Source organism: Dreissena polymorpha, chromosome 15, assembly GCF_020536995.1.
Source record: "Dreissena polymorpha isolate Duluth1 chromosome 15, UMN_Dpol_1.0, whole genome shotgun sequence".
NCBI lineage: Eukaryota > Metazoa > Mollusca > Bivalvia > Myida > Dreissenidae > Dreissena > Dreissena polymorpha.
The window spans coordinates 5,133,925-5,159,268 of NC_068369.1; the positions used below are offsets into that span (position 1 = coordinate 5,133,925).

Sequence of the window (25,344 nt, forward strand, 5' to 3'; positions counted from 1 at the left end):
TCGCGTTGCAACGCTTTATCATTTTCAGTTTTTTTTAATCGTCAAAAGATGCATATAATGGATATTTTTGAGCATGGTAAATGTTCAGTATTACGGTTTCCTCGCAAATATCATAAATACAACTTAAATTTGCTATTCTGAAACAAAAAAATTTCAATTTACCAAAACGTGAAAAGGTCCCTTTAAACAAAACTGAAATTCTGCATGCAAAAGGATGGATTTCGCAATCTTGGGATATTATTCAACGAGTGCCTGTTGATGAAAAAAAATGTATTTTTTTCTCATAGATTTTAATGTTCCCCACCACTCTAGTGGGGGACATATTGTTTTTGCCCTGTCTGATGGTTTGTTGGTTTGTTGCTTTGTTTGTTGGTTTGTGCAAACTTTAACATTTGCCATAACTTTTGCAAAATTGAAGATAGCAACTTCATATTTGGCATGCATGTGTATCTCATGGAGCTGCACATTTTGAGTGGTGAAAGGTCAATGTGAAGGTCATCCTTCAAGGTCAAAGGTCAAATATATGGCTTCAAAGCGGCGCAGTAGGGGACATTGTGTTTCTGACAAACACACCTCTTGTTTACCTTGCAATCATTATCGTTATAGCTATTTTTCAATATATCAACTATGATGAAAAAATATAGTTGATGGGTCGGAATGCGTTGCAGGACATGGAAGGTGGATGTACGCAATTAGGCACAAACTCCCTGGCCTTCTTAATATACTGGGATGCACAGAAGTCGGATCTTTCTAAGGAGCTGTTACTCATGAAAGACTTAACAGGGGTGTCCGCAATAGACATTGTCTCGAGAATGACGGATAGTCACGGATTGGAAATATGTTATACTCTGCATGGCAAACTCTAAATGCGCCGCTGGTTTGTGTTGCTTGAAACTCGTGAATTCTATCAAAATGTGTACGTTCAAAGATTAAATCGTGATACTTGTCTTTGCAAAAACAATATGTTTTATTTAAGCGGCACAATTTTTAATTCAGCCCTTTGTCTACTCTACATGATATTATATAATTATTGGATAGTTATATTGTTCTGTGAATAGAAAATCCAAAATAAATAGCTATATAATATATATCCAAAAGAACAACGCATTTTCCCTGTTGTATATTTGAATTGACACCTGGCTTGTACATTTGAAAACAACGGAAGTTGTTTCGGCATCGAAAACGTTTTGTAAATATATGTTTACTCGCAATATAATTCTAACACTCCTTATTGTGCCAGATGTACGTGCTTTGCGGTATACAAATATAATCGCTATTTCACGTCGCTATCGGGCGTCAGGCAAACAACTCACCGAGTTCAAATGAATTCATGTAAATATAATTTTCTGTGTGATTAGACTTTTAAATTCTCGTTAAATACTAGTGTCGGTGATATTTTAGTAGAGTTTCGTTATTTGTAAATATATGATGATACTTAAAAACATTGCAGTATCAATTAGGACTTCTTCTATTTTATTTCAATCAATATCACGTGTGGTTAGTCCTGACATGGTCAACGATTTGATAATAGCAACTATCTACAAAACCGTGCACCATAGCAAGAGGAGCAATTGTGATTAGTGTTTACAGACCAAAGCGTGGTTATCTCCCTGCAAGCCTTCATACGGAAGCTTGCGAATAATTACGATTGAAAATAAATCGATCGTGGAAAATCTATAAATAGTAACATGACAAACTCCAAAAAGTACGTACACTAAATATATGCGATTTCATTGGTTAATGTCACAGTTCGATATTCGTAAGGGACTTTCCCTTCTGACGACAACGATGTCTTATCCAATCATCAATTTGTTTCCTCCTAAGTCTAGTTTTCCAGATTTTACAGCGAACAAGACGGCAAAAAGTTTGTTATTAATTTGTGAGAGAAAATTGTCAGAGATGAAGGAGAAAAATACATCAGAAAGCGTATCGGAAGAAGGAAAAGGTGCACAAGCATCAGGCGATGTTCCAGGTTAGTTATATTTCGTGCTAATTGGTCTAATTAGTGCAATTCATTTATTATTGTAATTAAGTTAACTCACTTTACAAAAATGTCGTGTCATCTATCGAAACAAATTAGTTTGAAGGCATTTTGTTAATACGGTTTCATTCAGATATGATCTAGTTACACATATCTTTATATTATTTTACTTATAATTATATTTTAGATCTCTACAATAAGCTTAGTTTTGAACAAAAAGTTTGCAGCTAAGACTGTGAAATTTATGGTAATGTAGGTCAATATTTTGAACTAAGAGATTAAATTATGTTATGCACACATGGAGCTTATTTTACTTCGATGTCGATTAAGTTAGAAACTTCTTTATAGTTGTTACTTGCCGTTTAGTTCTTACATGAAAGTGTCATAGTTTCTTTAATTGATTCTCAGATAAGGAACTGAATATTCCTAAGGAAGAAATTGTAGTTGATGACCTATCAGCAGCCGTAACAAACCTCAAATTAACAAGAAATGAGGCTCAGGAAGGGGATGAAGACGACGACGGTGTAGTGAAAAGTTGTGACCTCACAGAAAGAGGTCCCAACAATGGCATTGCTAAGCCCCAAATGGGTTTCCCCATGAAAAATGCTGGGTTGCCACTATATCAACCCAGTGGAGAGATTTTCCAATGTAATTACATGTACCAGCAGCAATCCCCCGGACAGCATTTTGGGAAGCGCCCAGCCTACGACGATGAAGAGGAGCCTTCCAAGTACACCAGACCAAATATTCCTATGAACGACTACAATGTGAGGCAACAGCAAATGCAGCGGCCCAACAATTTTCAGGGTTTCATCGACAACAGCTTCCCCAACAACCTGAATCAAGGCATTCAGAGGAATATTCCAACATCGGTTCCATTTAACACCGCAATGAATGGACAGGAATTCGTTACCAAAGATATCAAGATGACCAAAGGCATGGCAGGTGGTAGGGTAACGGTTCAATCACCCCTCTCGGAAAGTTTCCCTCCATACCCAGTTGACTTCGATGTTGATGACTATCTTGGGGGTGTTGATAGTGTTGACGCGTTCCAGAATACCGGTACATTGTTTAGCAATGTTCCAGAAATGACAAATCAGTCATCCATTCCAACCAACCTTCCCGAGTTTAACAACTTCAATGCTTCAAGTTTTAGTGACTACAGACGAAGGTCTGACAATTCAGACAGTGGTGTAGACTCCCAGTCAGAGAGCGCAGGAAGCCCTTGGTCAGATGTAACATCAAGTCCTGGTAGCTACGCGTCACCCCCATCTGTGGACAGCGGTTGTGGCCAGAGTCCCCAGCACGAAAGTCAACACATAATTGGGGTGTCACCCAAATATCATGGTGCGCCATCACCTGGTTACCACAGAACAACACCATCCCCAGCTTCTTCAGGTTATGGAGCAAGCAGCGATGATAGTAATTCTATGTTTGCACTGAATGAAGAAGAACTTCTGTTAACTGAAGGCATAATCATGAATATGGAACAAGAAGAACGGGAGAAAAAGAAGATGATGCAAGCTGTAAGCAGACAGCAGCCTGGCATACTGCCAGGGACCTTCTTACCCCATTCAGCCATGGGAGTGCCCCCTATGGTGCAGCCCCCTAAGTTCATGACACCACCAGTCAGCACAATTGCAAGCCCGCAAAACCAAGCCTTCTCTATGCCGCCTAACACAGGTAGTCCACAATACATCATCATCACACCGGTACAAATTGCACCTGCACCAAAAATACAGCAAACAAAAGCCAAACCGAGAGCCATACTTCCCAAGATTGCAAGCCAGCCTCAAAGCACAGGAACAACCTCAAGCAGCACTACAGTCACCTCTGCTGGGAGTCCACAAACTAAACCACGTTCCACTGCAGGACGACCTCCAGTAAATAGAAACAATCCACAAGGTAGTGCATTTCTTTAAAGACTTAATTTCTCTTTCTGCTTTCATTTGAATGACGACAAATAAATGGAAAACAAATTGAAATATTTTGTATATACTCTCTGACTCATGTATACTTATAAGTCAAGATTTGATGTTTATTTGACATACTTTTTAGTTTTAATTGAACTTTTCAGTTTCATTTCTTATAAAGTTTTAAAAATGCAAAATATTTGATGTAACATTGTTTCTTATAAATATTTTAAAATGTATTGAGTATTGAGATGTTACATGCCCGTGTGTATTTTGCAGAAAGTATTTTTTAGGTTAGTTTTTGAAAACATGTATGAAATATTTTTGGTAGGGAAGGATCCAAGCCGCTTGCTGATGATGGCGCGTCGCACAGTGGCGGATATGCCTCGCGAATCGCTCATGAAGTCGGACGAGGAAGGGGACACAACTCTGCACATCCTAGTGCTAAAGCAGGACGCCCACTTGGTGCAGGCCATGCTTGAGCGGCTCCACCGAGAGAACCTGACGTACCTCGTTGACCACGAGAACAACAAGCGTCAGACACCCCTCTACCTCGCCGTGTGCACAAACCAACCCAAGATGGTGGCCATGTTTGTGAAGTTTCAGGCAAACGTCAATGTTCTTGCACAGGTGAGTTGCTTATTGATGTTCATTTTCAGGTGTGTGTGTGTGTGTGTATTTCAAATTGTATCAGATCCTTCCAGAGGCTGCATTATATGTGGGCCCGAAGTGTGTTCCAGCACCCCTACTTAATAAGCTTACTTGACTGACAATGCTGAGATGAATTTTGATGTATTCATTTTTTGTAAGTCACTCCTAACTTTTTGAGATTACTGCATTATAGTCATCCTTTCAAAAACTTTGTATTGCAGTATGCTATGTCATCATCTTTATTTAGTTGTTTAAAAAAGCTTAGCACTCTGTATGAAGACACAAGCGACTCTTTAAAAATGGTGATCAATCAATAATAATAGTCTCAGATATTTCTTAATTATTGAAACAGATACTTAGGTAGTAGGGAAAGGGGTTAAAGTTAAAATATCAATTCTGGACTGGTGTTCCCCTTCCCTATGTTTAGACCTTTGATCAAGCAACAGAATCAGTAAAGAAACTTTGTATATGTCTCCATATATACAGCTACCAATATTGTAATTTGGGAAAGTGACTACCAAGTAAAGCACTCTTTAAAGAAACAATTGAGTTTTGATAATGTTCATTATTCTTTGTTCTAGTTCAAAAAATTGGTTGATGAATTAGGTTCTTAAAGTATATGTTATGTTATTCAGAACATCTCTGTTGATGGGACAACAATGGAGGTGAAGGGTGCGATACACGTAGGAGCCTCGTGTGGTCTTGAGTACCATCGAACACTGGGAGAGCTCCTCAAGTCAAAGGACATCAACATCAATCTCGTCAACAGCTATGGTATGTCCAAATGTTTTAGTTTCACAATTTAAGAAATTGTGTCTGGTTCTTTTTTATCGGGAATAATCGTGTTGTTTTGACCAAAATTGGTAAATTAGTTGTCTAGTTGTTTTTGCAAAAACACCTCAAATAAAAGTGTTTTTTATATTCTATTTACTAAGGTTTAACTTATAGGGATAAATGGGAGAGAAACTAAAATTTAAAATATTGAGATTTTTTTTAAAGATATACCCACTCTTTAAGCAACTACTAGTATTGAGCATTAAAGGTCTCAGTGCCAAAATGGGTATAATAGAGAACTGGGCTTAAAACTAATGATTGATAGTTAATAGCTTTACGTCATCTTTAAAATAAGATGAGCTTATTATAGAAATGCCAACTGAAAATGCTAATTGGTGTAAGCAAGGAATTTTTATTACAACTTCATGATTGATTATTAATAGCTGTCTATAATTTATGTGTTGATGAGTATAAATTAAGCTATGCTCAAATTCATATGCTAATATAGGAATATATAATGAAGAATGTTTAAAGTTCAAGAACACGCTTAAAAAATATTGCCAAAATTATAATTTTATGTACAATTTTCAAAAAATAAGTTTGACATCCTTAAACTTAACATTTTTTTAAATGTACATCAACGTATTCCTAATATAAAATATTGGACTAAATGTACATTTTTTAATAATAATTAACGTCCAATGTGATTAAGCAGGAATTGTGTTGACCTTAACTCATTTTGTTATGTATGTTACGTATACTGTTACTGTTCATTTACAATTTAATATGAGCCACAATCTGGGAATATAGGGCTGAAATGTGTGTAAAGTATTGTCCCAGATTAGCCTGTGCAGTCCACACAGGCTATTCAGGGATAAATCTTTCTGCCTAAACTGGATTTTCTGTTGCCTGCAGGCCAGACAGCCCTGCACTGTGCCATCCTTGCACATGGACGCATGAAGCGAGACAGCATGGAGCGTCTGGACAGCAAGCTGGTCATTGAGACCCTTATAAAGGCTGGGGCTGACCCCTCCGCACAGGTATGAATCGCCAATCAACCACCAAGTTGGAACTAACCCCCTGCCTTTCTGTAGGTAAAAAACCTAGACCCTCTCTATTTTACACCTAAAACCTTACAAAGGTAGGAAACCATGACTTCTCCTCCCCTTCCCTCTCACCCTTTGCACTGGTTGAAATCCTAGACCCCTTCTTTATCTTACACCTGGCTTAATAATGAAAGCTTGACCCCTCCTCCCCTTCGTCTATCTTACACCTGGAACAGGTCGGAACTTTGAGCCCCCTTTCCCTCCTATATGAAGCAAAGGTAGGAAACCTAAACCTTTCACCCTCCTACACCTGAAACATGTGGAAACCCAGAACTGTGCTGGGCCAACTGTGTACCATTATTGAGAACATATTTTATTTGTTTGATTAGACATTACCAGTAAGGTATCAGGCTTGTGTGTTAAACAAATTTCACACTGAACACTTAATATGTATGTGTCTTGTTCTGAGAAAACTGGGCTTAATGCATGTGCGTAAAGTGTTGTCCCAGATTGGCCTGTGCAGTCCGCTAATCAGGGACGACACTTTCCGCTTTTTTAACATTTTAAGTGTAAATGAAGTCTCTTCTTAGCAAAAGTCCAATTTAGGTGTAAAGTGTCGTCCCTGATTAGCTCGTGCAGGCTGCACAGGCTTATCTGGGACGACACTTTACGCACATGCATTATGCCCAATTTTCTAAGAACGCGACTTGTATCTTTTTGAATGCAGAACATATTTTATCAGTTTGATTAAGACATTACAGGTTAGGTATCAGGCTTGTGTATTATACAAATTTCACACTCAACACTTAATATGAATGTATCTTTTTCAATGCAAACTTGTATGCAGCTTGACAGCTGTTAAGATGAGTATTATTAAAAGTGAAGTACTGTTATTTGATGTAATTAAATGAAATTTGCCATTCAGGATGTCATGACTTTCGTACTATGGGTACGTTATTTTCGTTCTATCTTAGACATTCATGAACATATTGTCAGGCACGATTGCATTAATCATTCACACTAACACCTACATTTTCCTATCGTGTTTCTTGCAGGACAAAATGAGTGACTGCATATTAATTGAGTAAACTTTTACTTACATTTCCCTATTTTCTTTCTTGCAGGACAAGAAGAGTGGCCGCACGCCGCTGATGTATGCAATAGAGCAGAAGAGCGTGGAGCTAGTCGAGACTGTTCTGAAGTGCGTCCCTAAGGACCGCGTGAGAAACGTTGTGCGCATGCAGGCGATGGATGGGAGCACCTGTCTCAAGATCGCAGAAGGGCTGAAAGGCAGTTTTGACATGGAGATCTGGAACCGTCTCTGGAACATGCTGCAGAGCGCCTCCAACGGGTCAGCCGCGCGATACCAGTCTCCCATCCCGCAGGAGATCTACAACTTCCAGGTGGCGACATCAACATCTTGCCATTTTGTTGGCTGATAATGTAAAGTTGCAAAGTCTGGAGACTCAATGGGATCACTTTGACAGGATGGCCTGTTTGCTAACCAGTTTGCGTTTTTGAAGTGGTAAAAACATTCTTTAAATTATCACCAAAATTATCGGTAGCTTGAATCAAACTTAATATTAAGTTGCAAATTTGGAAGGTGGTTTTATGAATGTCTGTTGATTGGTGTTTGCTATGCGAAGAGTATTGAAATGTCTGGAGGCTTCATAATAACATAATGCAATTCTAGGACCTTTTTAACCAGTTTGTGTTTTTGGAGTGGTATGTTGTTGAAATTTACACCAAAAATTATGGGTATCTTGAATCAAACTACTAAGTGCTCATGAAGGTCATTAATCTGTTGTTATTTGTGTTATTGATGATGTTGTTTGGTGCATACATTGCAATTACACGATAAAGACTCGTATTTAAATGAATGTACATTGTTATGTACAAAATGCTTGGTATAACACATGTATAAACATCAAAATTTTATGTCAGTGGTGTAAAATATCACTGATCTTGTATTATTGCATAACGCAATTTGTATGCGAGTATGTGTATGTTTTTTGAATTTTGTATTAAAAATATTTATATGATTAGTAAAACACAACTTGTTATTCTAGTTTAAAGAAAGTATTACTATACATTTGTAATTATTTTGAACTTAAATATTATTTTGACAACCACTACTTGGTAATTGTAGTTATCTATTAACAATGTCATGCCTAATGTAATGAGGAAAAATACTATGGTCCAAACATGTGTTAATAAAATTTCAAAACAAGTAGAACAGCTGGTTTGATATACGGTTAAAAATTTACAATTATTAAGTTTTGTACATTACACAGTTGTTCTAGTCTAACATGTTTATGGATTATGATTTTCATATAATGAATGTCTCATTGATTTTGATTTGTCTCGAGCCATTGTGTAACATTTAAAATAAAGCATGCACAGTTAATCAGAAATTAATTAGTTAAGCATACTTTGATTAGTCTTTTAATTCAAGTGCCATATATTTTTTCAAACTAACGTATAAGCTTGGTGTTTAGTGATTGGTCATTACTTGTTTTCTTCAGTCATTATGCCCCTATCTCTGATTCCAGAAAGGTTTTTTGGATTATGACTTGATCATTTCAACTACTAGGTCAATGGCAATCTTTAATACTGCTTAGGTTGTATTTACTTCTGAGTACCAAATATACCATGATGTGTAATGTTGTAAGCGGACAAAAGATGCTAATTTTATTATTTTGTTAACATTATTCAATGAGGAAGACAATGTAGCAGTTTTCTCCATGTATTGTATATCTCTACACTGTTGTTAAAAACACATGAGGGTATTATTTCAAATTAATGCAAAAAAAAAGAACTAGGGCTTAACTGTGATTACCTGGTAAAACAATATTAGTGCTCAACATTGTAATTGCATTTTATATGTTTTTCATACACAAAGATTGTCATTGTATATATAAATCATTGTATTTAACGATAAATTCATTGTACATATGAAAAATACATTCTTAAATGATTTTGGTTTTATTATTTATGTTTTTTCAGTCACAAGCTTTTGTTGCTGATTTTTTTTTGTTATGCATTGTTTCTATTATGTTTACAAAGTTTAAAGAAAATTGGAAAGATAATTTTTAAATATTGTTTTAAATTAATTATTTTATAAAAAAAATACAGTTTAAAAATACAATATATTTTAAACCACATACGCACAGATAGTCTTTACAATTACTATCTATAATATTTTACAATTAATCTCACCAGTGTATATAAACATGTATTTCATGTAGATTTGTCATATTATTATTGTTTGTGTTTTCAATGTGGCCACGAAGTGCTTGTTATATATACATGTTCATGTCATGTAATGTACTCTAGTATAATGACTGAGAAATGGTTTATTCATATCATCATTGTTTTTATCATTTTTAACAGTTAAGTTTTATTCAAAGAACTGTCCCGAACTGGAAGCTTCTATATTAAATTATTATGGAAATAATATCTATATCATTGATAATGCCTTCATACGGTAAATATGTTCAGTACAGTAGTTGTTGTAATGCAGCTCTTTTCATCTGATACATGCTAGGAAGTGTTGACCTATGACCCAAAACAAATTTTTTTTATGTTATTTGAATGTTATTTCCTTATATATTTTCTTTTAAAAACACAGTGTATGATTTCAAAGTATTGTTGGTAGATAGTATTGTTTTCTGTTAGATTACTGAATAAATGAACAGTTTAGAAGCATACAGCATCTGTGTTTTCATTCTCGAATAAGTTTGTATTCACTTTGCATCTTGACATGGTTTGCTCATTAATAGGACCTGACATGAGTTGTCATTTCATACCAGTTAAATTATTATTAACTGTTTATTTCAATGAGTTCAGGAATTGAGTTTGAACTGGAGGCGAGTCTCTGGCTAGCTTAAGAACAAATATCCTTTATGATTAAGAATTTAAAAAAACACTATATGGCTGATTGAGATTTGCTCAGTTCTGTTTCCTGTGTAGAACCAGTACTTGTCTTAAAGAGGATCTTAAGTACGCTACCAGAGAGGGGATCTAACCCAGATTCCCCTGGCAAACACAATATACATGGACAAAGGACTTCCGAGATGTAAATCATACCCAACAAACAACAAGAGTGCCATTCTCTAGCCTGTGCCAGCCTTTAGTAAAGTAAACCCAACATCCAACGGAATTGATTTCCAATGACCTCGACTCGTGACCTGGACAATGTGTCTATAAGAGCCCTATCAATAGTTCCATGTGATATTAGGCCAGAAACAACACTCTAACCTCAATTCTTAAGCCATGTTTCTTACATTTGACCTTTTAATTTTGACCTTGACCTGGTTATTGTGTGTGACACTCTCTATCACCATGATCATAATTCCTTCAAAGTTCTTCAAAATATCCATCCATGCCATACCACAGTATGTTATGTGCAGGCCAAGCTTTTTGAAAAGCCCATTAGCCAGACCATAATCTGCCATAATAGGAGTTTTTTTTCATGAGAAGTGTAAATGTATATTTTTGAACAGTGGCATAAATCATAAAATTGTTGGTGTTTCTTTTATTACACCCATATGAAAAGCTGCATTACACCCATATGAAAAGCTGTATTCCAAATCATACAAGACTGTTGCATGAATATAATAGGCCAGTTTATTGTAGGCATTGACAATGATGATTTCAGCATGCTTCTGGAAATTTTCTTTTGAAGTATTAGAAATACCTGAATACTTCCTATCTTTATTATTACAACAAGAAAAACATGTGAGTACACAAAAATCTATAATTACTAGAAATCTATCATTTCAATTAGGCGTAAGTTTTAATAACACTTATATAAAATGTATACATGTATATAGTTAGAATTGAGAAGGCATGTAAATGAATATTGAGACAAAGAAAATGATAAAACAATACAAAAAGCTTCAATAAAAACCTTTGGAATTCATCTTAAATTTGTAATACCGGTAAATGTACTAGCATTTATTAAATAAAAAAACTGATTAAATAATGCCCATTATTACTTCATAATAGCCGACCATTTTTTATTGTTAAAGGGATCTTTTCACGGTTTGGTAAATTGACATAAAAAGGTTGTTTCAGATTCGCAAATTTTCGTTTTAGTTATGATATTTGTGAGGAAACAGTATTACTGAACATTTACCATAGTCCAATATAGCCATTATATGTATCTTTTTACGATTTGAAAACCTAAAAATTATAAAGCGTTGCAACGCGAAACGATTGAATAATTCGGAGAGTTCTGTTGTTGTCGTTTGAATTTACGAAACTATGAAGATTGCTTATATAAGGTATAAAATACTTACTCTGAGCATACTCGGCGGAATAGCCAAGAGGGGTAATGCGTTTTTACTTCAGACTAACTCCAGGACTCCGGGGGTCACTGGTTCGAGCCCTGGTACCGGCTACTTTTTTCCTTTTTTTAAATTTTATTCTTGATTTTTTACTGGAGCCTTTAAGATCCAATGTTTACATTTGTCAATATAAAGCATTTAATGACAAACTTAAAAATATGCTAAAATCTGTGAAAAGGCCCCTTTAATGAACAGGGGCAGCTAGCTCAGTTGGTAAATTGTTGGAGTATAAATTCAAGGATCGCAGTGTACGATTCCAAGCCAAAGTGCACTATTTGTGTGAGGAATGGTATGAAATCCTTTCCATGGCCATTCTGCCTCTACCCATGATTAAAGTAGGGTCATTGTCCAATATAAGTATGTGCACTTAGTACTGGTAAACCATATAATCCAGGGAAGAGTGAGTTTGTAAACTGACCACAATGTTAGTACTGAAATACTGTTCAAAATGGCGAAAAATCCAACCAACAAACAAATTGTTCAAAAACATATCAAGGATATAACACAGTTAAAAACCCATATTTTTTTATCACAGAAAAATAGTGGAAATAATCATAGGCACAAAAACTCAGACAAAAAGTACATGTAATAAAAATACATTTTACAGTCAATATAAAAGCTTACATACATGTATGTAATTATAAAAGGCAAAATAGATTTCAAATTCATAGAAAGTACACCTGTATCCAAAATCTAGTTTTCTAGACAAAACATAAAAATAAATTGTTCCAGATGAAAATGGAATAAACCATAATAAATATATCCGTTGTGTTGTCTTTAAAATGATTACAATACATGGGATGTTACGTACATTCATAAAAAGCAATGTTAAACTGCCATCATCATTTTATGTTTTAAATAAACATAACATATTTATTTAATATATTTCCTTTGTGAATATGCATTCAAAGATACTTCACAACACAAATTACACTGATAGAAAAAACAACAACAAGATAAACATTCTGACCAAGTTTCATGAGCCTTTAGTCAAAAATGTGGCATCAAGAGAGGTTACATGGCTTTTTAAAGATTTGACAAGGTGATCTCGTTTTTTTAAATACAAATGATCAAGATTCAAAGTCAGCCTAGATATTGTCCAGATAACATTGTGACAAAGTTTCATTAAGATTGGATAAAAAATATATGGTTTTAAGAGAGGTAACGAGATAAGAATTGATGACACACACCACACAGGGCAAACCATATGAATATGGACGTATTTGTTCCACAATTACTTAATGGCAGGACCGCATGCTCGGCGGAGCAAACAATATTAAATAGAAATAAATAATTGGTTTTATAGGTTACCCAAAATCCACTTTATTCTTGAATTTGACAAAATATTAGATATTCATCACTTTTCAATTAATTGTATTAAAAATACTTCATTCTTTGCTAACTGAAACATACGTTTAGTTTATTCTTATTAAGTATACAAGTTTGAATCAAGTTGTAAATTAACTTTAAAAGATCATTCTCAACACCCATTGTATTGTAAAATTCACTATTCTTACACAAATCTTACCTAACATAGAGTCAAAAAATACATTTTGTATGCATTATATCATTTGAAACTTTTTTCTATGAAAAAAAAACGGTGTTTTAAAAATGTAATGCTATTCCCTATGTGCAACCATATGATATATCGGTCAAAGCAGCATATGTGGTGTTTGTACCAATACAACATGCAAACAAGAATTATACAAAGAAGAAACATTTATATTTGATAAATTAATCCTCATTATAATGCCCCTTTTTGGACTTAAACAAATCATTAGCTCATAGTTTTCAATATTTAAACAATTGAGCAATGTAAAACATTATAAAAACAAATACGCTTTTCTATAGTATATTATACAGACATATGTAATTTAATTAAATACAAAAAGGCTGAAATGATAAAATAAAAATATAAAAATATGTAAATTGTAAGATCTGATAAGATAAACACAGGCAAAGGTTTATTATGAAAATATGTATAACAGTTAAAACAGTAAAATTATCAATTTTAAACTGGTAAAAACAATAATCAAAGAAAGGTTAATGCAAAGTTAAACGATCACTAAATAATGAAATACTGGTAAATATAAACCCTAGCAGATCAACAGCAACAATAAATCAGTTGGAAAAGAATTACAATAAGTATACTAATACTACTAAATACCTGGTTAAATAGTACAAAATCAAAAAATAATATATCATGACAAACAACTAAAAGACAACAGGTAAAAAACAATAAGTATTATGTATATAACATATAAGCAATAATATCAAAGAACTACATACACAATGCCTACATTTCACATGAATACAGGCGTACTGTGGTTTCAACAGCTCTCATCTCTTAGTTGTTCTTGTTCCTTTCAAAGTAGACAAAATCAATCAAGAAAGTTGCTCCAAGTAAGAGAGATTTCTTGTAAATGTCCATCTCTGGGGGGACTGAAAGTACACACAAAATCTTCTTCAACGATCACTCAAACTTGTTACTTTTTCTTTTGATTTTTCAAAATGAAAAAGCAGTAATTGTTGTCGTAAAACCACTCAATAAATAATTCAAATATTCATTGATACTGGCACAGCAAGAAGAATATAGCTTTCCTTTATATTGAATGAACATTGATCAAATTTTTGTCTCCTTATCATTATTGACAAGTCCATGGACAACACATGGTAGTTTTGAATCATGACTATAAGTATAAGCCACTTAGATTAATATCCTTGTATAATTTCAATGCATTAAAATATGTTTATATTGACAGCCAAACCATGATAAATCAAATATTACAAAGTCTGGTTAATGGTTAAACCGATATACAATTATGTTTTATATTGGCCAAAAGAAATGATACATCAAATATTACCAAGTCACAGTGGTTGCACTTTCATATTTACTTTCAGACTTGCAGTATGAGGTATTGATTCTCCCTGATATGTTTTTGCCTTTAATCAATTGAGCTTATTGAAATATTTAACATTTATCCTACAGGTTACTTCATTTGGCAAATGAACATGTACTACATTTTATGTTTTTTCCGAATAAAAAAATTAATTTGAAACTGAGCACCAAAGAAAGAAAAGCTATCAATTATGCAGATTTTGGCCTTGGGGAGAAAAGTTTAAAGACTCATTATGAGAGTGAAATCCATCCTGCAGGCACAGTTGAGTAAGGGCTAGAGAATCATAAATATTAAAATTCAAGTTGAATTTGAAGTAACAATATGTCTGTCTCTTTAACAGAACATATTATGAGAACAGCATGGGTGATGGGTAAGCAGTTTGGGGGTGACACATTAATTGTTAAGGTATCAGGAATCTAAATTGGCATTAAAAATCTGTTACATCCAAGGCATCAGAAATCTAAATTGCCATTTAACACTTGCTAAATTCTTTATCATCAGAAATCCAAACTGCCATAAAACTCATATTACATTCCTAGGCAAGAAATCTGAATAATCACTACAGTCAAACCCTTTATAAGTGATAGGCAGCAGGAATGCAAATTATCATTTAACGCCTAATTCCTACACCTCTGAAAACTTATTCGTTATGTATAAGCCCTTTAACATTTTTTAATTGCACAGCAAACTGGTAGCCGTGGTAACAATGTTTCCTCTATCTGTACTTACATTGGACCCTGAAGTCATTCACACCTCCCAGTATCTCCCTGCATCCTCCCCAGTTCTTGATGATACGCCCCACCTCCTGACCTGAAGCGTCCGTCACCTGCAAGTGGGTGGAAAGTCAGAGGATTGAGAGGGGGGGGGGGGGGGGGGGGGTAGAGACTTGAGTTTGAGTCTTGCTATGGGAAAATGGGGCTTAATACATTTGTGTTAAGTGTTGTCCCAGGCTCGTTATAAATGACACATTCCACTTGAGTATTTTGTCAGGACTTGAAGCCTCTTCTAAGCATGTTTTATCTTATGTGGGAATGGTATTCTCATTCATGTATCAGTAAACCATTCTTATCTTGATTTGTTACATAAAATCATAACCAATCACCATGCAAATAAACTGGGTGAGTGTACATGTCAACAAGAAAGTGATTGTATATAACACTGACATAATGATGTTATTTTAATGTAATTTTTGATGCCTCACTATTGCAGTACGAAATGAAACACTTAAGAAAAATTCCCAATTTAAGGATAAAAATAAAATTTAACTTAAGATGCTTCTGGAATACCATCCCTGATCTTTCCCTACCTGTATATATCATTAAAACAACAACATCTTCTATAAAACACAAAGAATTCGGTAATCGTTCCTACATCTACTAACCTGGAAGAAGATGTCAGTACAAGGGGCACAGTAACAACACTCTCCATTGATAGTGAACACAAGCTGACCTTGGTTGTCATACACCTCGTACTTTGGAGTCCAACACGTCCAACTAGAAGCATAACAGATCAACTATTACAGTAATCATGGTGTTTACTCATTAAAATAAAGATGAAATTGTTACATCTATTTTCAAGGGTGAGATTAACAAGAGCTGTCAAAGGACAGCGCGCTCGACTATTCGAGTGCTTGACATTATAACGTAAGCCATCATGGGGAAATTGTTCATATTCAATAATTTTTAGACGAATCTTTCAAAGATAATAAAAGGACAAAAAAAAAAACAAATAATTTTTTTTTGGGGGGGGGGGGGGGGGGTGTTGGGTTGAGAGGGGGTATAATGTGTGGGGTGTGGTCATTTATTGGATGATCTTTCAAAAATAAAAAAGGAAACAAAAAATTGGGGGGGGGTAGGAGGGGGGTATGGGGAGGTGAGAGGGGGGTATAATGTGGGGTGGGGTAATTTATTAGATGATGTTTAAAAAAAAAAAAAAAAAATTGGGGGGGGGGGGTAGGGGTGAGAGGGGGTGGGGGTGAGAGGGGGGTATAATGTGGGGTGGGGTAATTTATTACATGATGTTTAAAAAATAATATTTTTTTTTGGGGGGGGGGAGGTTCGGCGGGGGGGGGGAGGGATTCTGGGTAGGGGCGTGGGGTATTGTTTGGGTGGAATCCATTGTTGTATTCAGGTAAGTGTTGTTTTGTCAAAGTAATAATAAAATGTGATCAAAAATAAAGAAGTTATGGCAATTTAAGCAAAATGCTCAATTATTAAGTGTGAAAGTGGCCATAATTATGTAAATATGCTTGATACAGTGGTCTGCTCTTGTTTATAGGTTGGGGTCATGTTGGTAAACAAGTATGCAACATTTAAAAGCAATATGTCAAAGGATATAGGAAATATTTGGGGTAGTACGCAAACTTTAACACAGATTTATTAATAATATGCATATTCTAAGTATAAAAGGGGCAATAATTATGACAAAATGCTTGATAGAGTTGTCTGCTCTTGTTTATAGGTTGGGGTGATGTTGGTAAACAAGTATGCAAAATATGAAAGCAATACCGTAATTACTCTATGTTTTCGGACACTCTAAGTTTTCGGACACCCCCTTTTTTAGCAAAAAGAATTATTTTTTATGACTTAATTTTCGACACACGATTTTTCGTCCATTATTTATGTCTCTAAGTTTTCGGACAGAATATTTTACAGCGCTATTTTACCAAATTTCTCCCATGTTTTCGATATCTAATGACACTTCGATCATGGGGTTTTACAACCAGATTAACATAATAAAACATGGAAGGTGCATGCCTGAGGGCAACGGACCATTACATTGCGTTATTGGGTAAATAACCTGGTAAACCGGTATTAAACAATGGTTTCGCCCAATAGCATAAGCGTTATGACACTTACCAGGGGCAGTACCAATCAACAGTTCAATTATCTACCGCAATGGTCTTACCCCTTCTTAGTAAAATAACTGTGACACATACTAAACGCTTCACAGTGTGATTCACCCTATTGCAAGTTTTACGAACAATGGAAGGTGTTAGAAAACAACTATCTGAAATGAACAAACAAAGAGTTCAAAGTTTGCTTTTTTGCGTTAATTACATGTTCATACTAGCAAGTATCGGTACGTCACATTCTCATCTTTGAACTCGTTGGTCAAAGTACTACCTTGTAGTAACTTTCTGTCAAATTAATTAAGCATTTAAAATTATTTGAAATGCAGTGCAAATAAATATAACTGTAATTTATACTGTACTGCATGGTATTTTACAAGCGCATGCTATTACCGGTAGTCGTTGATACAATTGACGCTATTTTCGGACACTTCAATTTTGGACTCTAAGTTTTCGGACACCAGCATTTTGTGAATATTTTTCGTTTCTATGTTTTCGGACACAAAAAAAATTAATTCTTTTTAAGTGTCCGAAAACATAGAGTAATTACGGTATGTCAAGGGACAATGAAAATAAATGGGTAGTACGAAAACTTTAACATTTGCTGCATATTCTAAGTGGTAAAGGGGCCATAATTATGACAAAATGCTTGATAGAGTTGTCTGATCCTGTTTATAGGTTGGGGTCATGTTGGTAAACAAGTATGCAAAATATGAAAGCAATATGTCAAGGGACAATGAAAATAATTTGGGTAGTACGAAAACTTTAACATTTGCACGCTAACGCTAACGGAAACGGAAATGCTGACGCCGGGGTGAGTAGGATAGCTCCACTATATATATTTCATATATAATAGTCAAGCTAAAAAAACTATGTTTGTTCCAGTTATAATGCAAATGATGAGAATCAGCTTCTTTTCATATTACCATAACTCCCAACAAGGGACATAATGTTACAAAACCAGGTTTTCATTGTGAAAAAAAAATCTGATAAAGGGAGAAAACTCAAACTGAACTTTTGAAATGAACAAACAAAATTAACCCCCTTTGTAAGTTTGTTTTTAAAAAAAATCTATTTTTAGTCGTGGCGACCTTGACATTGGAGATATTGACGTGATTCTTTCGTGCGACACACCGTCCCATGATGGTGAACAAATGTGCCAAATGATTTTAAAATCTCACAATGAATGACATAGTTATGGCCAGGACAAGCTCATTTATGGCCATTTTTGACCTTTGCACTCAAAGTGTGACCTTGACCTTGGAGATATCGACGTAATTATTTCGCGCGACACACTGTCCAATGATGGTGAACAAATGTGCCAAATGATTTTAAAATCTGACAATGAACGACATAGTTATGGCTCGGACAAGCTCATTTATGGCCATTTTTGACCTTTGAACTCAAAGTGTGACCTTGACCTTGGAGATATCGACGTAATTATTTCGGGCGACACACCGTCCAATGATGGTGAACAAATGTGCCAAATGATTTTAAAATCTGACAATGAACGACATAGTTATGGCCCGGACAAGCTTGTTCCGCCAGCCCGCCAGCCAGCCCGCCAGCCAGCCAGCCAGCCAGCCCGCCCGCATTCGCCAATCTAATAACCAGTTTTTTCCTTCGGAAAACCTGGTTAAATATTATGAGTAGAACATTCAAAATCAAGAGATTTGGAAGTTCAGACTTCCAGTTTTTAAAAGTTAGTACTTACACATACTTTGTATGCTTTTACACTTCAATGTGAAATACATTCAAAGTGATATGTTCACAGATTTTTGCAGTTTTGACAAATGCAATCAAATATATTAACTTACAAAACTATAAGATTAGTACATTTTATTTTAATAACAATAGTGAAAAAGAAGGTTAAATGAAAAAATCTGCCTTTTCCAGGATTCAAACACAGCGGTAAAAACTAATGCTCTTTCGAAATAGCACCAGGCCTTTTGAAATGAACAGGTATTTTGAAACACTATCTTAAGAATACACATACTTTTCAAATTATTGGATCAGAAGCATAACAAAAGCATCCTTAATAATAATAATATTTTATATATTTTTGTAAGTCAGCAATGTTAGTTTGCCTTTTTACACATAATTCATTGCTTCTTTCTGAATCTATGACATTCTTTTTCAATATGGTCATCTTACCAAACTGGGAATAAGTCCCCATAAATCATGTAAATTCTACCAATGGTCATCAGTATAAACAAGGTTAAGCCTGGTCACTCTTGTTAGTATATTACACATTCAAAATCGTAATTGTTCATGCTGGAGCTTTGTGGCTTATAGATATTGTGTCTGCCTAGCGAACAGGAGGTAACTGGTTAGATACCCACTGTGGTAGCATTTTTGAGATTTCTCTCAAAGACATCAAGTAATGGTTCTACCCAGGAAAGAGACACGAGAGTGTTTCAATAAACCTTAAACTTTCCATGCAATCAAGCTTAAATAAAAACGTTTCACTTAATATTAATGTTTTAATTGTCCAATCTAAACTTACATCTGTTTGACGTTGCCTATCGTGTTGCCAGGTGGGGACTGGATGTCCATCTCTTGCAGACAGCAGCACCAAAGACAGCTGCCCACGCACCGAAATGGCCGGTACACTGATATCAGCGGCTGGAAGTTGTTGTCTGTGATGTTAATTGTGAATGGACGCGAGGTCCCACAGCACTGGCGTGTCATGCAATCGGTGTCTGGAAAAATTGTGAAAGAGTTATAATAGTCTTATAAAAATATACAGCAGCACATTGATGATCAATCTGTAAATTACATACAACTTGTATGATCAGTGTTCTCCATAAAATCTAAAGTAGCCAGAAATATTTTTAAAGTAGCCAGTGACTAAGCACGCGGCATGTCGCGTGCACGAGCCGCGAAGTGGCGAGTGGGGTAGGTGCCAGGGGGGTATGGGGGGTCTCCCCCAGGAATTTTTTAAAAGTACATGAGTGAAATGGTGCAATCTGGTGCATTCTAGGCAGTTTTTCTTAGATTGAAGTAACCTAGCATTTTTCATAGAAAATAAAATATTTATTTGAAATTTATTGAATAACTCTCTCACAAACTTTGAAAAAAGAAACATGAAATTGCAACAACTGTTTTTTAATAATCTGAATCTGAAGATCCATAGTCAGAATCTAGCCCAGATCCTTGGTCATCCATGCCAAGGGCGTCGAGGGCATCTTGGTATTCTTTAAACAGCGGGTAATAATCTTTTACGGAAAGATGCGAACTACAGTACACTCCACGCGTTTTCCAAAAAAAAAACGCGCTCCCTCCGCGGGTTTTTTTCTGCTAGCGAGTGTTCACGCGGCATTGGAAAGCGAGGTGAACTCGATAAAACGCTCGGCGTTACGCCACGTTCGCTAATTCCCGCGGCGTGTATTACTTTAGCCAAGTCGGTAAATGCAGACGATTTCCGTTCTTATCAGTGACCGCCGCGCAACACCGCGTTAGCAGTGTGCTACTGGGCATACCAAAAAATAAAATAAAAAAATAAAATCCAGTAATTATCCAACAAGACACCGTTATTTAAGATGAATGTGTTTCAAATTTCCTAAACACGCGGACGCCATTATTAGTAACTGTACAAAAAGTTGGGAAAATGGCCTTTGTAGGAAAATCCGAGATAGATTTATTTGTTGTGTCAAAGCTTAGACCAAGTAATTACGGCCATTCAGGACTCAACTTTTCGTAAAACACGTGTTCAATTAACTGTTAAACTCCACCCTTTGTTCCCTGTAAAAGATTCGAAAGGCGGAGCTAAGCACGTGCAGTTACATCTTTCGACAGTTGCTATTGAGTTATAAACACCCCATTGGTTTAGCGTGTTGATTGTCAAACAAAGGAAGCCAATTTTGTCGGCGAGAACAGTGTGTTTTTCATGCCTTCAGACAGGAAGCGGTTTTTCTTTCATGACGTCAAACTGTCAATTCACACATTTTTGCGAGACTTTTAATAGGGTCCTCGGTCATTTGTCTACATGTTCAGTATAGAAAAAACACCTGCAAACATGAAAACTTTGGATTAAATTATCAAAATAAAAACAATGTTGCAAACTGTGATTATATTAATTGGTAAGTATCAGTTAAAAGACAACGCTTTGTTTGTCGTAAATCAACGAGTTTTCTATACAACAACAACTACTTCTACAACCACGTCGGGATCGATCTATCTTGGTTGTTTTTTTTAATTGTATATATTATACTACATGTATGTACTTGTAATAAATGTAATATTAATTGAAAATCAGGAAGTCAAACAACGTTAAATTGATCGTTATCTCGTTAAACGCGGAGTTTCCCCCGCGTTGCCAACGCCGAGGGCCGCTGCGTTGGCTTATCAATTTTGCCGATCGTTAACCGCCGCGTCCAAAATCATGCAAACGCCGCGTATCGCGGGATTTTCTTAATCTCCCTCCAGGTCACTGCCTGCGGAGAAGCGAGAGAAATTGGGGAAAACGCGTGGAGTGTACTGTATCGATCGGTTTTATCCGTGCTTCTTCCTGTTCGGCGCATAATTAACGCGCATTAGAATAGAAACATCCGGTTAGTTAATTGAAAGACGAAATTGAAAAATCGCGTCACAACTGGAATTAAAATTGATATTTTTTGGGAAAGTAGCCGGCGCCTAGACTGTCAGTAGCCGGCGAAATCGCCGGCCACCGGTGCTTCCGGAGAACACTGGTATGATACAAGTATAATATTGAACAATTAACTTTCTTTAAACAAGCCCACACTGCTCTCTCCTGTAATGGTGAACAGGATGCTTTGAAGTACTTACTGTTACAGTATCTTTTCTCGGTTTCTACCCTGGCCTTGAATAGTAAAATGAAATGTACCTGCAATAAAATTTTACTTTACATTGAAATTCTATTTTTAATGTCAGATATTGGCTGGGAAAACATTTTATAATCTCAACTCTTAATTGGAAATGTTTCAATTATATTTGTATATGGCATTAATGTTAGAACGAACTCACACATTTACAAATATATATATTTTGTTTGTACAAAACAAAACACACCTTCTTTGGCATACATGAACTGCTGTTCAGCGGAATTACACAGCCTGTACTTGTTATTCCTCTCACATCCTGTCACAACTGTAGAGAAAATATAACAACAGTGATGTGTTAAGGGATCAATCATCCATATGGAAAAAGAGTAAAGCATTTGAAACTTCACAACATAGTTAGTTGGAAAATATTCTATTTCAATGTAGGCAGCAACAGAAATACACACACATGTTTTGAGTATTATACATGTATCAACATGGACAAAAACAACATAATGAGTGACTTCATGATATATAAATTAACGCAAACCTTCAAGCACGTCAAAGTGCTGATGTATGAGCACCTCATTCAACGCGCCCAGGTAGGACAGCCCCGGGGGAAGGCCCTGGGGTATGATCACCATGTTAACATCCCCAGGGTGCACCGCCATCTGCATCTCCGCACCCTTGTGACCATGGCCTGGCTGGCTTATCACCACACTCATTATTGGCTATTTTTTCTAGCTAAAAGGAATAATTAATTGAATAATATTAAAAAATAATATGTGAAATTTTAATTATTCAGCCCAATAATTGAGTTACTTATAAAAATTTGGTGATAAAAATAAGGTTGATTTTCCATTTATGGATCAGTAACGCAATTAAGTTTGGCTGTCGAAAAATGTTTTGAGAATTCAATTACGACAGTATAATAAAAGTATAAAATGTTGCCCACTGTTACAGCCAGGGCCCTCACACTACTTTTGGGGAAGGGGTCCGCAGCCCTTAGGAGGGGGAATTTTCGCGGCGTTTCCCTTTTTGGGGGATTTTTTTACTTACTCTCTCATTATTTCATTTGTACATGTTTGCACTATATTCATTGCATTTTTCATAATTTAGTATGTTTAAAAAGATTTAATTGAAACAGAATTGAGATATAATAATCATGAGACACATCTTTCTATTAAAAAAAAAAAAAAAAAAAAGAAAAATTATTTTTTTATTTTTTTTTTTAAGGGGAATTTTTCCCCCCAAAAGGGGTAAAAAGTATACTTTTCAGGTGGGGGACTGCCGCCGAAATTCGGCGGCAGATTTGCTAGATTGAGGGCCCTGACAGCAAATATTATTTTTGCAAATGCAGACACTATCTATTTGTGTAAGTTTTCTTTGCATTCATATACGTATCATGGGCATTAATGCATGCAAAGGACAGGGCTGTCAGCGTTTTCAGTTAAATCATTCATAAATGAACCAAAGATGGAAGTAAAGATAAACAATATCAAAGATAACAAGAGCACTGCATAACGGGTGCCACGCTCAGCTACGGGTGCAGTTTTAAATAAATGAAAGCTTGTCAGATTATTATTTTTTTGAGGTCACAATGACCTTGACCTTTGACCTAGCGACCCCAAAATGGGTGTGACATGTTGAACTCATCAAGGTGCATCTACATATGAAGTTTCAAAGTTGTAGGTGGAAGCACTTTGATTTTAGAGCCAATGTTAAGGTCTTAGCACGACGCAGACGGCGGACAGCGAGCTGGTTATTACAATACCTCGGGTTTCTCCGAAAAACGCCAAGCTAAAAACACAATATGCTCTTACAAAAAACTTATCAATATGATGCACTTATATATACAATATATATACTATTACTTGAATTATTAAGTGATTGCCAATCAGGTTGGAGTATAGTTACAATAATACAACTCCCAGCTATTGACCCTATGTATGACGTACTCATAAAAGCTCAGAGCATTCAAGAAGAACTAGTTGCAGTAGTGCATGCTATTCTAAATTATATCATTTGATTATAATTTATATTCTTCAATGTTTAAAAAAAATTGTATTTGCCTTTCTTATTTGAATTTAATTATTGCAGACGCCAAATATTTAAAATATATATTTCTGTTTTAGAGTAAAAATACCTCCAAATATTGTAAGTTGTTTACTTAATTGTTATGCAAGGCACGCCCAAGCCAAAGATCTATAATTTATTAACTAAATCAGTAAACGAGTCAAGTATGGAGTGGATAATATTATTCAGGATACATTTCATGAACCTTAACTTTAAGCGGTTCGAAGACTTAGCATACAGTTTCTTATGGATCTGCAATAACTATTAAAGCTTACATACAAACGATAAAGGTGTTGAAATGCCTTCTTTGGGAATACAGTTTTACACAAACAGCTTGTTATTGTAGGTTACATTATACTAAATAATCGAGTCATGCAGTCTCTGGGCGTACTCTCTAATAATCAATATGTCATAAAACAGCATTTTTCATCATTTTGACAAAAAAATCTGATATCTACATCTACATCTACATTGTACATCGCTGCAACCACGCATGATTATTATGCGACGGGTGGTGAACGAATAAGAATAAAGAATGAGGGACAGTAAAGTAAGAAGAGCTTGATAGTTAAAAGACAGAAGGAAAGTAAAGCAGAACACCAGCTACGTTTCGCCATTCTCCCTCATGCCTCTCCGGCTACGGTGGCCGCTGAGAGGATTGAACCTCAACCGGCACAGCCACGAGGGGTCATTAGGAGTTACTTTGTAGCTGGCGCTGACAACTTATTCAGAATCTGGTTGTTGCTAGCCCCCGCTTGAAGGATACCAAGTCGGGGGATTCAGCGATGGAGGCATGACATGATATTAACATTGTATTTTAATACATATTGGCAAGCAAAGGGCTTGTAATTTGTGCTCATCTGTGTAAGCAGCAGGGGCGTTGATAACCTATAAACATTAGGGAGGCGGTCCAGTTTCTGTACTGGGAACATAAAGGGGTTCGTTAGAGAGGGCTGTCCTCTCCTGTGGTTCCGAAAAAAATTACAATTACAATTATATGGTGCGTTTTGGGGGAACTTT

The 25,344-nt window shown here is 35.7% G+C and overlaps 2 protein-coding genes and 1 long non-coding RNA gene across 7 annotated transcripts; 1 reads left to right on the forward strand and 2 right to left on the reverse strand.

The window, feature by feature from the left end:
• The first annotated feature begins 1,776 nt into the window (after positions 1–1,776).
• On the forward strand, positions 1,777–10,073 carry LOC127861248 (uncharacterized). Its single transcript, XM_052399668.1, has 6 exons — positions 1,777–1,972; positions 2,390–3,886; positions 4,226–4,524; positions 5,181–5,319; positions 6,235–6,359; positions 7,490–10,073. Exons 1-6 carry the CDS (start codon positions 1,789–1,791, stop codon positions 7,802–7,804), a joined length of 2,559 nt encoding a protein of 852 aa, XP_052255628.1. The 5' UTR covers positions 1,777–1,788; the 3' UTR covers positions 7,805–10,073.
• Positions 10,074–11,067: 994 nt separating this feature from the next.
• On the reverse strand, positions 11,068–24,689 carry LOC127861271 (phospholipid scramblase 2-like). Of its 5 annotated transcripts, none has more exons than XM_052399709.1 (7): positions 24,604–24,689; positions 22,799–22,992; positions 22,499–22,576; positions 19,974–20,169; positions 15,998–16,109; positions 15,346–15,442; positions 11,068–14,158 (listed from the first exon to the last, which is right to left on the reverse strand). In XM_052399709.1, the coding sequence occupies exons 2-7, from the start codon at positions 22,971–22,973 to the stop codon at positions 14,064–14,066; spliced, it is 753 nt and encodes a 250-aa protein (XP_052255669.1). In that variant the 5' UTR covers positions 22,974–22,992; positions 24,604–24,689; the 3' UTR covers positions 11,068–14,063. The 5 variants fall into 5 exon arrangements, with proteins under 5 accessions (XP_052255669.1, XP_052255673.1, XP_052255672.1 ...); XM_052399713.1 differs by having other exon boundaries at positions 22,799–22,988; positions 24,604–24,670; XM_052399712.1 differs by having other exon boundaries at positions 24,600–24,663.
• Positions 18,535–19,107, reverse strand: LOC127861275 (uncharacterized). Its single transcript, XR_008040148.1, has 2 exons — positions 18,863–19,107; positions 18,535–18,700 (listed from the first exon to the last, which is right to left on the reverse strand). It is a non-coding gene; the product is annotated as an uncharacterized LOC127861275 (long non-coding RNA).
• Positions 24,690–25,344: the final 655 nt, after the last annotated feature.

Excerpts from the sequence above, each read along its gene's own strand:
- LOC127861248 (XM_052399668.1), top strand. The coding sequence starts at position 1,789 with ATGTCTTATCCAATCATCAATTTGTTTCCTCCTAAGTCTAGTTTTCCA. Across the intron at positions 3,887-4,225 it reads AAATAGAAACAATCCACAAG|GGAAGGATCCAAGCCGCTTG; the intron begins GTAGTGCATTTC and ends TATTTTTGGTAG. Across the intron at positions 5,320-6,234 it reads CAATCTCGTCAACAGCTATG|GCCAGACAGCCCTGCACTGT; the intron begins GTATGTCCAAAT and ends TGTTGCCTGCAG.
- LOC127861271 (XM_052399709.1), bottom strand. The coding sequence starts at position 22,973 with ATGAGTGTGGTGATAAGCCAGCCAGGCCATGGTCACAAGGGTGCGGAG. Across the intron at positions 20,170-22,498 it reads GTTCATGTATGCCAAAGAAG|ACACCGATTGCATGACACGC; the intron begins GTGTGTTTTGTT and ends CAATTTTTCCAG. Across the intron at positions 14,159-15,345 it reads GAATGACTTCAGGGTCCAAT|TCCCCCCAGAGATGGACATT; the intron begins GTAAGTACAGAT and ends GTGTACTTTCAG.